The sequence below is a fragment of the Paramisgurnus dabryanus genome, chromosome 11 (assembly GCF_030506205.2).
Source record: "Paramisgurnus dabryanus chromosome 11, PD_genome_1.1, whole genome shotgun sequence".
NCBI lineage: Eukaryota > Metazoa > Chordata > Actinopteri > Cypriniformes > Cobitidae > Paramisgurnus > Paramisgurnus dabryanus.
In genome coordinates, this window is record NC_133347.1 from 15,606,291 (window position 1) to 15,619,593 (window position 13,303).

Sequence of the window (13,303 nt, forward strand, 5' to 3'; positions counted from 1 at the left end):
GGATTTATCTTGATTTTTCAAGTACATACTGTTTCAAAATGAATGTTACAAAGACTCCAAAGGGCCTGTATGGCTTGTATTGGGGTCGCTCATCTTTGTCTTTGCACATCCAAATGCATTACACATTGTAAATCAGGTTTCTTGTTTTGTTGACCTACATTTGCATGAGATGTGTGTGTTTGACTGTAAGTATGCATGTCAGTTATAACCGTGCGCGTGTGTGTATGTGCGCGTGGCCCCTCCTTTGTTGAGCAACTGTGGAAAACAGGCTCGATCGGACACGGAAGTGACGCCACTCTAGAATCCCCCATACTTCCGATCTGTTGCGACTCATCTGAGCGAACGTATCGGATCACTGTCCGAAAATCTCTCCCCAGCAAGTGTCGAGTAGCGGCCCGACGCGGTCCAGCAGGTAAGAAAGTGTGCATGTCATGTACGGCCGGGGGCTTTAAGCCAACAGAGCGGCGGCTTTACCGAACGGACCAAAACGGCCTTGTTTACATACGAATCCCCGAGCTGTAGTGAGCGCTCGCGGTTGACTGCGAATAAATCACTGGCTTACGCCACATGCACTTAACTTTAACTATTGTGCACGGCCGCGTGAAACGTATTAAAACGACGCGAATTAAGTCGGGGAGAGGGGTTGCTGCGCATCAGTTGCGCAGTTGTGTATACATATATATTTGTGCTGATCGAGTTCGCAGCAACAGCTGGTGTGGCCCGATTCGTGTGGGGTAAACAAAGCAGAACCAGCACGGTGCCGTGAGTCTGCAATCGTCGATCTGCCAACCCCCACCCACCCGACCTCTCCACACCTAAACCGTGATATTATGCGAGTCACCCGCCGTGCTCTATTTATAGTCTCAGGTGGAATGCGAGCTTGTGGGACCGAGCCAGGTCATCCCACACCCGGTCGTACCCGGTACCGGACGCCAGCAAGTGCCCACTGACCCCCTGTTCAAAATGGATATGTGATTGTCATCACACCAGCGAACGCACGCACACGCAGAGCCCTAATCTTTGATCACGGGCGTGCGGTCACGGGGCCTCTGCTCCTGCTGTCGGGTCGGGCTGTCTGTCAGTACGCTGTGTAATCCTTTAAAACGCAGCGCTAAGCCGCTTTTAAAAAAGTTTGTGATTGTCTTTAGCTGCTGTTAGCACGGAGACTTTTAGCACAACCTTCATTAGGTTCATGTTCAGATAAGACAAAGGCTCCTTGACCAGTTTTATTGAACCCCATGTAGTTGAGTAGGCTACACGAGCAAGGCTACTTTAAAACCCGTCTGATGATTTTTTTTGATGATTTACTTTGTTTTATTAGATCTGGCCGTCAAAGGTTTGGACACACCTCATTCTTTGCTGATATAGGCCTACTTGTATGTGGCCAGTAATAACAAAACTCTTCAAAACATTGTTGGTCATCATAACAGTAGGGTGGGAAATCTGATTCTTATAGGGTTCATCTCTAAAATCAACTCCCCAGTTCACTAGTCAGCGCACTCATCGGGTAGTGAACAATTTTAAGGGCTGTTTTAACTACACCTTTAGTTATATTTTATATAAACGCACATCACTAGACAGGTAGGAAGCACAATGTAGTTAACAATAAAAGTTAAAGTTTGGTGGAAATGTTACACAGATTTGTAAGTGCTTTTCATCATGTACTTCAAGCAGCATTAAACAAGTAATGGTACAGAGACATTGATTCTGCTTGTTGTTGATAGATGTGACCATGTCTTTGAAAACCCATCTAAAGTAATAAAAAATAATAATAATCATCTTACATAATGTAAATAACATTCTGTGAAAATATAACCGAATATCACAGATGTAATGCGTGACCTTTCCACCTGATTACGTAATATGCAAGGTTGCGCCGGCATGTCATATATCTAGTGCAAGACGAGAACTTAAATGTGCATATTTTTTTATTTATTTTTTGGTGAAAATGATGATCGTTTTGTTAGATAAGACCCTTATGCTTCTGATGGGATCATTAAGAGTCCTTTTGAAGCTGTGTTGACACTGCAATTTTAAACGGCATTAAAATTGTAAACCGTTGAGGTCCACTAAAGTCCATGAAGAGAAATATCCTGGAATGATTTCCTCAAAAGCTTAATTTCTTTTCAACTGAACAAAGAAAGACATAAACATCTTGGATGACATGCGTGTGTGTAAATTATTGGGATTTTTTATGAAAGTGGAGACATCCTTTAGTAAGGTCATCTCAAAAATTTAAAATTTGAAATCAAACTTAGATGCTGTAAAGCTCATTAGATTATTAAACTTAAGCCTTGATTTTACAGACAGAGCAACAAATACCAGTGAATTAACAATTAGTCACGTTGTGGAAAGTCACCCGTGTCTAAATGTAGTGTAGTGAACCAGTGTTTTTACCAGTTTACTTTATGAGCACACCCTAAAATGCTTTTTATTGAAGGGGTTTTGCAATATTTAGGTAAAAAATATGTGGGCAACTAGAAAAATACTGTAGTATATTTTAATACTTGCTATAGTAAACTGTAGCGCCGCATTGTAGTATACTGTAGAATAATATAGTAATTACTTCACTGTTACAGTATTCTGTATTATTAACTATAGTTAATTAATAAACTTAAATTCTAAATACGATAGTATACTTTAATGGTATGGTTGAAAACAATGTAGTATCTAACAATTTTACTATAAAGTGTACTATAGTAATACTAAAGCTCAAACAGGTTATGTACACTAGGGCTGTAATGATTTATTGTGCAATTGCGCGTTTTCTGAATGAATTTGAAATTTAATGAATTACGGTCAAATGCCGCCACATACAAAAGCCAGAGGGCGCTCTCGTGCAGAAACTCCAATTGTGCCACAGAAGAAGTAGGACTTCTTACTGACCAAAATGCCATAGTACACGCACAAGCTGCGCATGAAACGTAGAATTGCAGCCTTGCGATGCAGAATCAATTTTAGACAGGTCTTTTTAATGGGACACGCAATTTATTCGTTACAGCCTTAATGTACACTATTTATCAAAAAATAATGTGAACAGCACTTAAACTAGTCTACAAAACTAATTCAGGGAAAAGCCATTTGATCAAAAGCTTTTATTATTTTCAATGATGCTTATCAAAACTTTTGACTGGTGTTCTGTTAATGCCAATAACCAAATAGTGTGTTTGTTTCTCTTTCAGCAGTTTCTCCTCCCTCTAAGTTCATCCCCGCTCCGATTCCTCATGAGTGACGGGGAGTGTGATTTCTTCTGCTTCTTTCGGTGCTGCTAAAAGCCACAAGGCCCCCTGGGATTTGTGGTCCAGTCTGGGGGATAGGGCAGCAGCTCAGAAGTTGCTGATTGGTGGAGAGCGGCTGTCAATCAAGGGAAAGGGTTGGCCCAGAGGGCTATGTCTGTGGACATGAGTAGCCAAGCCTCAGACAGTAACGAGGAATTCGACGATGAGGATGCTGCGGAGGGAGACATCGAGTATTATTATGAACTTGATGAAGATGTGACGGTGGAAGAACCGTTTGACCCAGAAGAATACGAGTTCAATTGTTTGACATACAGGGAAAGCCAGAGCGTACTAACTGAGGAAGTCAACAATGTAGCTAGCGCCCTGAAGGTGTGTGACCGAAGGAGAGGCTGTGCTTTACAGACTTCCTTTATGTCTATGTGTAGTCTATTGGCAGGCTAACAATACTTAAACTTGATGTGCATATGTCTATTAATTGTTCAAATGGTTTGGTGGCTTTAGTCTGTCAGTACAGAATTACTTTTTTTGTTCAGGTGTCACCAGCTGTAGCCAAACTGGTCCTTGTACATTTTCACTGGCAGGTGTCACAAATACACGAAAGGTAATGTGAGACAGGAAAAAAAACAGCCATGTTCACATTTTTGGTTAGTTCTTAAGCATGTCAAAGTAATGGTGTCCTCACCAATGAAGTAAAATACACACAATCATTTTTAAGTTAAAATTGATGGGGGAAAATTTATTATAATGTTTTTGTCAACTATATACTATATGCGTCTTAATTTATGTATCTTTTTCTTGTCTTTTAAGGTTTAAGTCAAATTCTTCTCAGTTGTTCTGTGAGGCTCACGCCCAGACCACGAGCACCTGTAGATCTCTCACTGTAAGTAAAAATAATCTGTTTTTAAACCTGGAAAAGTTGATTGGAAGCTTTCAATGCTTTAAGTAGTTTTTGAGTCAATTAAAGTATAATTCCAAGTTACACACACACATACATACATGAATAAATAGATTAAAGGGGGGAAGCCGGTGGACGTTGGTCAGACATCGGCTGGGCATCACGTTGAAGGAAGGCCAGTAGATCAGTGGTGTGATAAGCTTCATGGCAGCTGGAACAGGGTCTGTTAGTCTCATTTGTCCTCGGGATTAAGGACGAGACCGGGAAAGAGAAACAAAATCCTATTAGCATAGGGGCCGTTCGCATATAATGCAAGCATCATACAGTATTGTGGTTTAATATCCGCCCGGTTCCAGACAGGCTAACTATTGCGACATAAGTATATTACCTAGAGGAGTTATGTGAATGCTTTGTTCTGGACAAAGTTGCCAGGGGCAACTGTTATACAAAAGATGTGACAGCTGAATGTTATGAATAATATCAGAATCTCAGATGCAAAAGCCGCTAAACACCACCTCCATCAAAAATAAGATGATACTGACTAATGCGCTCGGAACGTATCAAAAGTTCATTAAATACTTTCGCTTCAAATCTGCTTAATCCCGGCAACAGTTTACTTCCTGGGATTGGTGATGTAGACAAGACCGACATTATCATAATTCCTCTCGCTTGGACTCTGTAAATTGACCGAATCTTTCAAATATAGTAAGGAGCGTCGCATTTCTGGCTGACGTCAGAGGTATTCAGGCCAATCACAACGTACAGATTAGCTGGCCAATCAGGGACACGGCGCTTTTTCAAATCGATGAGTTTTCTACAAAATCAGTGCGTTTCAGGAAGAGATGAAAATCTGGAGCTACAAAAATGTACGGTGGGAAACATGTGGAAAATAATGTTTTTTAGCCATAAACTACGCGAACATGTATTATACCAAATACACAAAATAACATCGTTTTTGCCAATGAAATGGGTGCCTTTTAATTTTCAATGTAAGCGGTGCGTCTTGGACCATGTGGGCGTCGAGGAGAGTTGAAGTCAGATCGAATTTATGGAAATGAGCTCTGACGCTGTTCGGCAGAAACCACTGGGAATCTTAAAATCCTCCACCTTAGAGGACTCCAGAGAACCTGGTCTACATTAGTTCCAAGGCAAAATGGAGGATAAACATCTCCTATAAACTGCATGTTGAAATTATGAATAGAAAAGCCACACCACACAAAATGGATTTTAATTGGATTTTTTCATTAGCAGACATAACTTTAATTAAGTTCTTTCCATCCATCATTTTCTTACTTTCACATTTAAAGGTGTGGTGAATCTGCCATTTTTATTTTTTTATACTTTTGTCTGAGGTCTACTTATGGCGTTCACATTGTTTTTACTTTCAAAAACAGCAAGTAACATGCTAATTTGAAGTCTGGTTTTGAAGCTTGCTCGAGAAACGCTGTATTGATAGGTGTGCCGCATTAAAGACTCCCAAGTAATCGCCCACTGCTATGATTGGATAACAGTTTTTCATAGTAAACTAGCTCAACTCCTCCGTCATGATGTGGGAATTGTTTTGAAAACGTCCGATGTGAAAAATGCCAGCCAGGATTAACCCATATATGCATCAGAATCTAAATCACTTGGGGTTTTAAACTGCAGCTGGCTTGACCACAGACACAGTAATACCAAGGATGCTACAGCATGGAAAGTCCTTGTCACAAACTTTGTGGTTAGACAGAGATGTTACACACGATCAGGACATATCAAGCAATCTCTAACAAAGAATAAGTGACAAGTAGTACTAAGATGTTTTACCTGCATAAGATTGCGGCGGTTAGGCTATTCTGTCCGTATCCAATATTGATGGAGCAGCATGCTGAAAAAATCTCAATAGTTTACTCACCCCTATGTCATCCAAGATGTCTATGTCTTTTTTTTTTTCAGTCGAATAGAACTACATTTTTTGGGGGGGAAACATTCCAGGATTTTCTCAATTTAATAGACTTTATTGGACCCCAACAGTTTACATTTTCAATGCAGTTAAAAATTTCTGATAAAGTGACAAAAACTGCCATTCAAGTGATGAACAAAGACTAAACTGATTATGCATTTGTATCTTTTTTAACTTCATTTTTTTAATTGCAGAAACATTCAGACAACTTCTTCGTAATGGTTTATTAACCTGAAAACCGCTTTCCATATGGACATTTAACCCCGTCACTGGGATGTTGAATTTATTCATGCACTTTAAAAATATTTATTGAAAGCTACTTTTTTACATATTATTTGCATAGCATTATCATAATAGGCTGTATATTAATATATTGGGAGAAAGCTGTTATATGTGAAATAAGATAATGTGCACCCTTATACAGCCAAAACGGAATGATCCTTATTTCATAACACATCTGCGATGATTCGACTGTAAGATTTTTAGTCGAATCAGGCTTCCCCTATCGATGCATCGAATCTACGGGTGACTATTCGGGGTCACCCATAGAAATGACTGAACCTAAACCTAAGAGCCTGATAATGCTTATTAAAACATGCTCATTTTCAATAAAACATGTCCAATGCATTTAGAGGGTTTTGCATCTGAGCTCTTCATATAATCCATAAATACAAGTGATAAATCTGTTAGTTGTCTCTAATATTCACAGCAATTGCTGAAAACAAAGCAGAATCCTTGTGATATAAAGAATGTCTGCTATGTTAAATATACTGGACAATTATCAATAGATAAATCTTGATGCATGTGTTGTTTAGGTTGGGGCATCACAGCAGTGTGGGGTGTGTCTGCAGCTGGTCCGTAGAGACGCTCTTCTCTCTCTACCCTGTCAGCACTCCTTCTGCAAGGCATGCTGGGAGCAGCACTGCACTGTACTTGTCAAAGATGGCGTTGGAGTAGGTGAGTGCGCAAATACAGTACAGGCCAAAAGTTTGGACGCACTTGACGAGTTTATTATTATTCTCTTATGTGGAAAAATATATAAATAAAGAATGAGTGAGTGTGTCCAAACTTTTGGCCTGCACTGTACATCATTTGTGCATGTGTGCAAGGCTGTGCATTGCTGATTAGAATGAACTTGTAGACACAAGATCACAGCCTGTTACCTGATCTCCGATATGGGTTTTGTGTACCCGCAGAGATTTCCTGCATGGCGCAGGAGTGCTCCCTTCGAATGCCAGACGATTTCGTTCTTCCTCTTCTGCCCAGCGAGGAACTGAAGGACAAATACAGACGCTACCTCTTCAGGGACTACGTGGAGGTACGTAACAGCCTTATCAAATTAAATCCACATCCTTTCGGGGGTTCTGCTGGTTTTGTTTACCAGGATAATATTGTAATTCTCTATATTTTTAACATGACATTGGTTTTTCCAAATATTTCTATGGCAAGAAGGTTTTTTAACAAGCTTTTTATTATTTATATTTGGTAAATTCTCAGTTACAACAGCACATGTTTTTGTTTGCCTTTAGAGTCACTTCCAGCTGCAGTTGTGTCCTGGTGCTGACTGTCCAATAGTTATACAGGTGCAGAAACCTCGAGCTCGTAGAGTTCAGTGCAGCCGCTGCGGAGAAGTTTTCTGGTATAACTTAAACACACATGCAGTTTCACTCCAGTTTAACATTTGACTTTTTTGACTAATTTGACTTTGTCTGTTTTCCAGTTTTAAGTGCAGGCAGATGTATCATGCCCCTACAGACTGCGCAACCATCCGCAAATGGCTGACAAAATGTGCAGATGACTCCGAGACAGCCAACTACATCAGTGCACACACTAAAGACGTAAGAGCACATACAGCCAATTACATTGGCAAACAAGTAAAAATAATTAAACATACATTAGGGCTGTCACTTTTTATTCGATATTCGAATATGCATTCGAACATGACGTGAAATATCCGTATTCGAACTTTAAATAAACCATCCGGTTTTTTAAATGCCATGTGTAGCGCATTTTTTACAGTAACACCTCGTAATAGGAAGGAGGCTGAGAGTGAGACCGACGACGGCAACTGTGCGCAAGAGAGGGAATCAAATTGGACCAACATGAACCTAATGTGCATGTCAAGATAGAATTATAGTTTGTATATAAAATGACATATTGTTTATAGTGTTAAATATTATAGCAGAATAAAAGCTTGTGTTAATACGTTCGCATTATGAAATTAGCATGAATGAAGATAATTTTATTATTTTTACCACGCAATGTAAACTTTATATTAAACAACAACAGCATTTGTCTTGTAAACGGATTTTAAATGATCATGTGCTGACTGTCACGCGTCACATAGACGACAGAGTCAAGTGAGATCTGCTTAACTCAGCGGTAAGTTTTATTTCATCTCAAGTATCAAAGGGTTTGTGCTCTCTATCATTGAAAACGGGCGAGCACGCGCAGGGTTAATGTACTTGTCACTGACGGTTCACAAACGCGTGAGATAGGCTATGTATGTGTCCTTGTTGTCAATGAGATTACTTCTCACAAACACGCTCATTCGCGGGATATGTGTGCTTGTCAATGACGGGCATTAAATCCGCAGAATTCCGCTGAGTTTTCTTCCGAAATCTGCGGGCGCGAATTCCATTTGGGCTCCTATACTCCTGCTGCTGTTTAAGTTGTCACGTTATTGTCTGTAACTGTTCTGAATCATTTTTTCATATACAAGTTTTGTATTCATAAGTTGATAACCTGCTGTTTCAAACATTAAGTAAAAAGGTAATCCAGACAGCCCAGTTTATGACTGCCACTGTTCATAATTTTGTGATTTGAAAATTCGAATATATTCGGATACATTGCATGATATTCGAAATCCGTTCGAATTTGATTTTTCTCAAAAGTGACAGCCCTAACATACATGCACACATTTACATATTTAAATCGTAAAATATACATTGTCTTAGACAATGCATTCACGTCTTTGGCAAAATATAAGTTGAATTCTGAATTACCTGTTGTGATGTCACATAAACAAAACCTATTCCTGCATTCGAAGTTCAAACCATAAATGTAGCATTGCTAAGGCATTGTATATACCTTATAACCTTGTGTATTTTCTTTTGATTTTTTACCTAGTGCCCTAAATGCAATATCTGCATCGAAAAGAACGGAGGATGCAACCACATGGTGAGTTAAATAAATGAAAACGTACCTAAACATCTATCTTGCAGCATAAATGATGTGAAACCGATGCCTGTTTTAACTATACTTGTTTTCTCTGTCTTTTTTGCAGCAATGCTCCAAGTGTAAACATGGTATGTTAAAAAATGATCATCGTTTAATTTCTTTGGAGGGGTAAGGTGGTCTTGATTGTAATGCGGATGTTGTTTTGGATGTTTAGATTTCTGCTGGATGTGTCTTGGTGATTGGAAGACTCATGGCAGCGAGTATTACGAGTGCAGTCGCTACAAAGAGAATCCAGACATCGTGAATCAGAGCCAGCAGGCCCAGGCCAGAGAGGCCCTCAAAAAATACCTGTTTTACTTTGAGAGGGTGAGACAAAAAGCTATCACTATATAGCACAATAAATCAGTCACTTGTTGACTGTAACATTATGCTGCCTTGTGATGATACCTTGTAAGGCAATTCAAGATGATATTGTTTTAAGTTATGTTGGGGAAAAACATTTTCAAAGGGTGGGATGCTATAAGTATACTAATATAATACTGTTCAATTTAATAAGGATTAGACTAGTTTAGCCATTATTTGTGTTCCAGTAGCTTAGTGGTAGAGCATTGCTTTAGCGGTGCTAAAGGTCATAGGTTCAATTTCCAGAAAATTAAGGTACTGATAAAATGTATGTTTTGCCAATTTAGGGTCCAAACTATAGCTCACTATGTCAGTCCTCTAAATTCTACTATTAATGAATCTTATAGTAAAAATAGTTTGGCTCCAGAGAGTTTAATAACAATTGAGTCATTAAAGTTTGGTGTTCATCCATTTATTACATTTGTGTGTGTGTCCAGTGGGAGAACCACAATAAGAGCATGCAGCTGGAGGCACAGACGTATCAGCGAATCCAGGAGAAGATTCAGGAGAGAGTCATGAATAATCTGGGCACCTGGATTGACTGGCAGTACCTGCAGAATGCTGCCAAGCTACTGGCCAAGGTAGAAGCTGAGTTTTGCCAGTTTTAGTCTGCTTGACATTCATCAGATGTTTTTATTGAAGGGGATTTAATAATGGTAGTCTTATTGTGTGACTAGTCAGTTAACATGTAACTGCAGTTTCTGAACTAGCTTAATCTAACCCTTATCTCTAAAACCAGGACCTAGACTATTAACATTTTTCTTTTCCCTACTTTATTTTCACAAACCCATACATGTATACAGTCATAGTATAGGTATAAATAGGTACCCTATTTATAAGCTTTGCTGTAGCTCAACTGATCGATAATTTGACTAGCTATGCAAAGGTCCCATGGTTGATTCCCAGAAAATGCACACGCTCATAAATTCTTTGTAAGTAGCTTTGGATAAAAGCTTTTGCCAAATTCATCAATACATTTTTTTTTAAATGAAAGTGTCCTCACTATAGACCTTTTGCGTGTTTGCAAACAGAGATGACGTTTTTTTTGTGGGCAGAGCCCAACTGGTGGCAGAAAGTGACAACTCTGCAATAGCGGTGTGAAGTGTTTGTGTTAAACTGTGATTTTTTTTTTATGGATCAGGTGTTCTGTCGAAGTCTGTTTCCCCTATGTTTCTCTTTAGTGTAATGTTTCTTATAGGGTTTTCAGTTTCACCAAGTTACGTTTATTTTTTTTTTAGATAAATTTAAAGTTTAAATGGCTTGGCTACTGATATGTGTGCATGTATGTAATGTGTATATATTGTTCTTTATTGGTAAATCAATTATTTTTACTTTAGAAATTGCTAAAGTACATATAAAAGCAATATTATCATATATTCTATAATAGTATATAGATGTAGTTATTAAATATTTCATTATTTTCCTGTTTTCTATTATAGGACTGTTTATATATAGACCCTTTTACAGCTCACGTGATCAAATAGGCTGTGCGGGCATATAGGCAACAGAAGTGGTGTTATTCCCTATTGGTCCTAACGTGTTAGCAACTCAGAAAGTTTATTAAAAACGGTTTCCCAGCATCAAAATGTCTGGTTGTTGCGTTTGGTTGCCTTAATATAATATACTAATATACGTATATAGATATATATATATATATATCTGGCAACCTTATTTTTGGCCATCTGCTAATGTCTTCTATCCACTCCACTATAGTACACGGATCTGGTAGCTGTGATGAATAAGTTGATAAGTAAACTTTTTTAAATAACTTTCTCTGTCTGTGTTGCTTCACTGCTGATTCTTGCCATACTTCCATTGCCTAAATGCGCGCGCATACGCTGCCATGTCATCATTGTGTACAAACAGTAAAAGGGTCTATTAATAACACTTTACATCATGTGTGTGTGTGCTATATTTATTAAGTATGTAAACATCATAATTTTAGAACAAACAGGAAGAAGACTCATAGAAAACAGAAACATTCTAAAATATTTAATAAATGGTGATATTATTGATATATGAATATGAACTCATTCAAATCTTTAATCCTTCTAAATAAAATATAAATGTAACGTGATGAAAACGCTGTAAGAAACACATAGAAGGGACAGACTTCGACAGAACAACGGACATCTCCAATTATTTTCTGTTCTAATTATTAAAAGATTTCCAAATGATTTCATCACTCCAGTCTGTCCATTTAAGGGCTTATTGCAACCATAAACACCTATGTTTATCTTCAAATGGTGTCTTTGACGACGATATACTGGCATTCTATTTTGACACTCAACAGCACAACAATAAATTTTCTAGTGAGTTACATTGTTCGTTTCACTCGTGTCTTATTAATTTCCGCTATTTTCTGCCACCACATTGTGTGCGCAGCTTGCAGTGACGTAACTGTGACGTCTACTCGCAAAAGTTCTATTTGGTTTGTTAGATGATCTAGTTAAAGAGTCCTCATAAGTGTAGCAGAATCTGTTCACACACGCAACCCAACATCTTGTCTGTTGTATTCTCTTTATAGTGTCGTTATACACTGCAGTACACGTATCCTTATGCTTACTATATGGAGTCTGGACCCCGCAAAAAACTGGTAAGAAGCTGCTTACACACATCTTTTAATCTAAAAACAACTGCACTGTTTTGAATGTAGCTTTAAAAATATAATATGCCTGTCTTTTACTAAAGATGGAAAAATGAGTTAATGTTAATTCTTTTTATTTTCTATAGTTTGAGTATCAGCAGGCCCAGCTGGAGGCAGAGATCGAGAATCTGTCATGGAAGGTGGAGAGAGCAGACACTTATGAAAGAGGAGAGCCTAGCGCCAATGATAGAGGGGTAAGAGAAGGATTGAGGGGTAAAAATCTGAAATGAATCGTAAAAATGTGAAAACATTTATTTATTTTGCCTTGTTTTCTTCTATCGTTAGGATCTGGAGAATCAGATGCACATTGCTGAGCAGAAGAGACGAACGCTGCTGAAGGATTTTCATGACACCTGAACATCCGTCCATTAAATCTGCATCGTGTTGTCCCTTCTCTCAACCATCTTGCCCTCTCCAAAGACACCCCTCTCATCTTTTTTGTCAAAACTCTACACTGCATCTCAAAACATTTTGTGCATCACTTTTAAAGCTGTATTTTTCCCTTTTGTTTATCCTTTCCTTCATCAGTGCCCCTATATTTTTAGGCTTTCTAATCTTAACTCGGCTGCAGGGTTTGAGAATAGCACGATTGTATCCCAGCATATACATAAACATATTGCATTCTCATGGCCAGGTGTTGGCTGACATCACACACTTGCGTGCACACACAAACACTCCAAACACTGTCTAACTCTTCTCATTCTTCTTCAGCTTTCTTTTCTTTCATGCTTTCTTCTCATGTTTTTCCTGGAAAGGCTGTTGATAGTTAGATCATTAAAAAACTAAAAATGAAAAAAGATGAAAAACAAATGATGCTGTAATTTTCAACGGTTGTACATTAATACAGAAATACAGAGTTACTGAGAGAAAGTTTTTAAACCAGACAGTGTCTCTTGTCTTTTCTTGTGCACACACACATGCAAATACCACATCTGAAATGACATATGTATATTATTAAACTATTTAGGCTCAATCTTAAGTAAAAACTGTATTCTAAAATA

General features: G+C 38.4%; 1 protein-coding gene across 2 annotated transcripts; it reads left to right on the forward strand.

Annotated features, from left to right (window-relative positions):
• Nucleotides 1-265: 265 nt before the first annotated feature.
• arih2 (ariadne homolog 2 (Drosophila)) lies at nucleotides 266-13,186 on the forward strand. Of its 2 annotated transcripts, none has more exons than XM_065247084.1 (15): nucleotides 266-412; nucleotides 3,183-3,608; nucleotides 3,773-3,840; nucleotides 4,047-4,119; nucleotides 6,889-7,030; nucleotides 7,270-7,391; nucleotides 7,603-7,712; nucleotides 7,794-7,911; nucleotides 9,203-9,253; nucleotides 9,360-9,381; nucleotides 9,468-9,619; nucleotides 10,093-10,236; nucleotides 12,183-12,251; nucleotides 12,389-12,496; nucleotides 12,588-13,186. In XM_065247084.1, exons 2-15 carry the CDS (start codon nucleotides 3,390-3,392, stop codon nucleotides 12,657-12,659), a joined length of 1,470 nt encoding a protein of 489 aa, XP_065103156.1. In that variant the 5' UTR covers nucleotides 266-412; nucleotides 3,183-3,389; the 3' UTR covers nucleotides 12,660-13,186. The 2 variants fall into 2 exon arrangements, with proteins under 2 accessions (XP_065103156.1, XP_065103157.1); XM_065247085.1 differs by having other exon boundaries at nucleotides 3,186-3,608.
• Nucleotides 13,187-13,303: the final 117 nt, after the last annotated feature.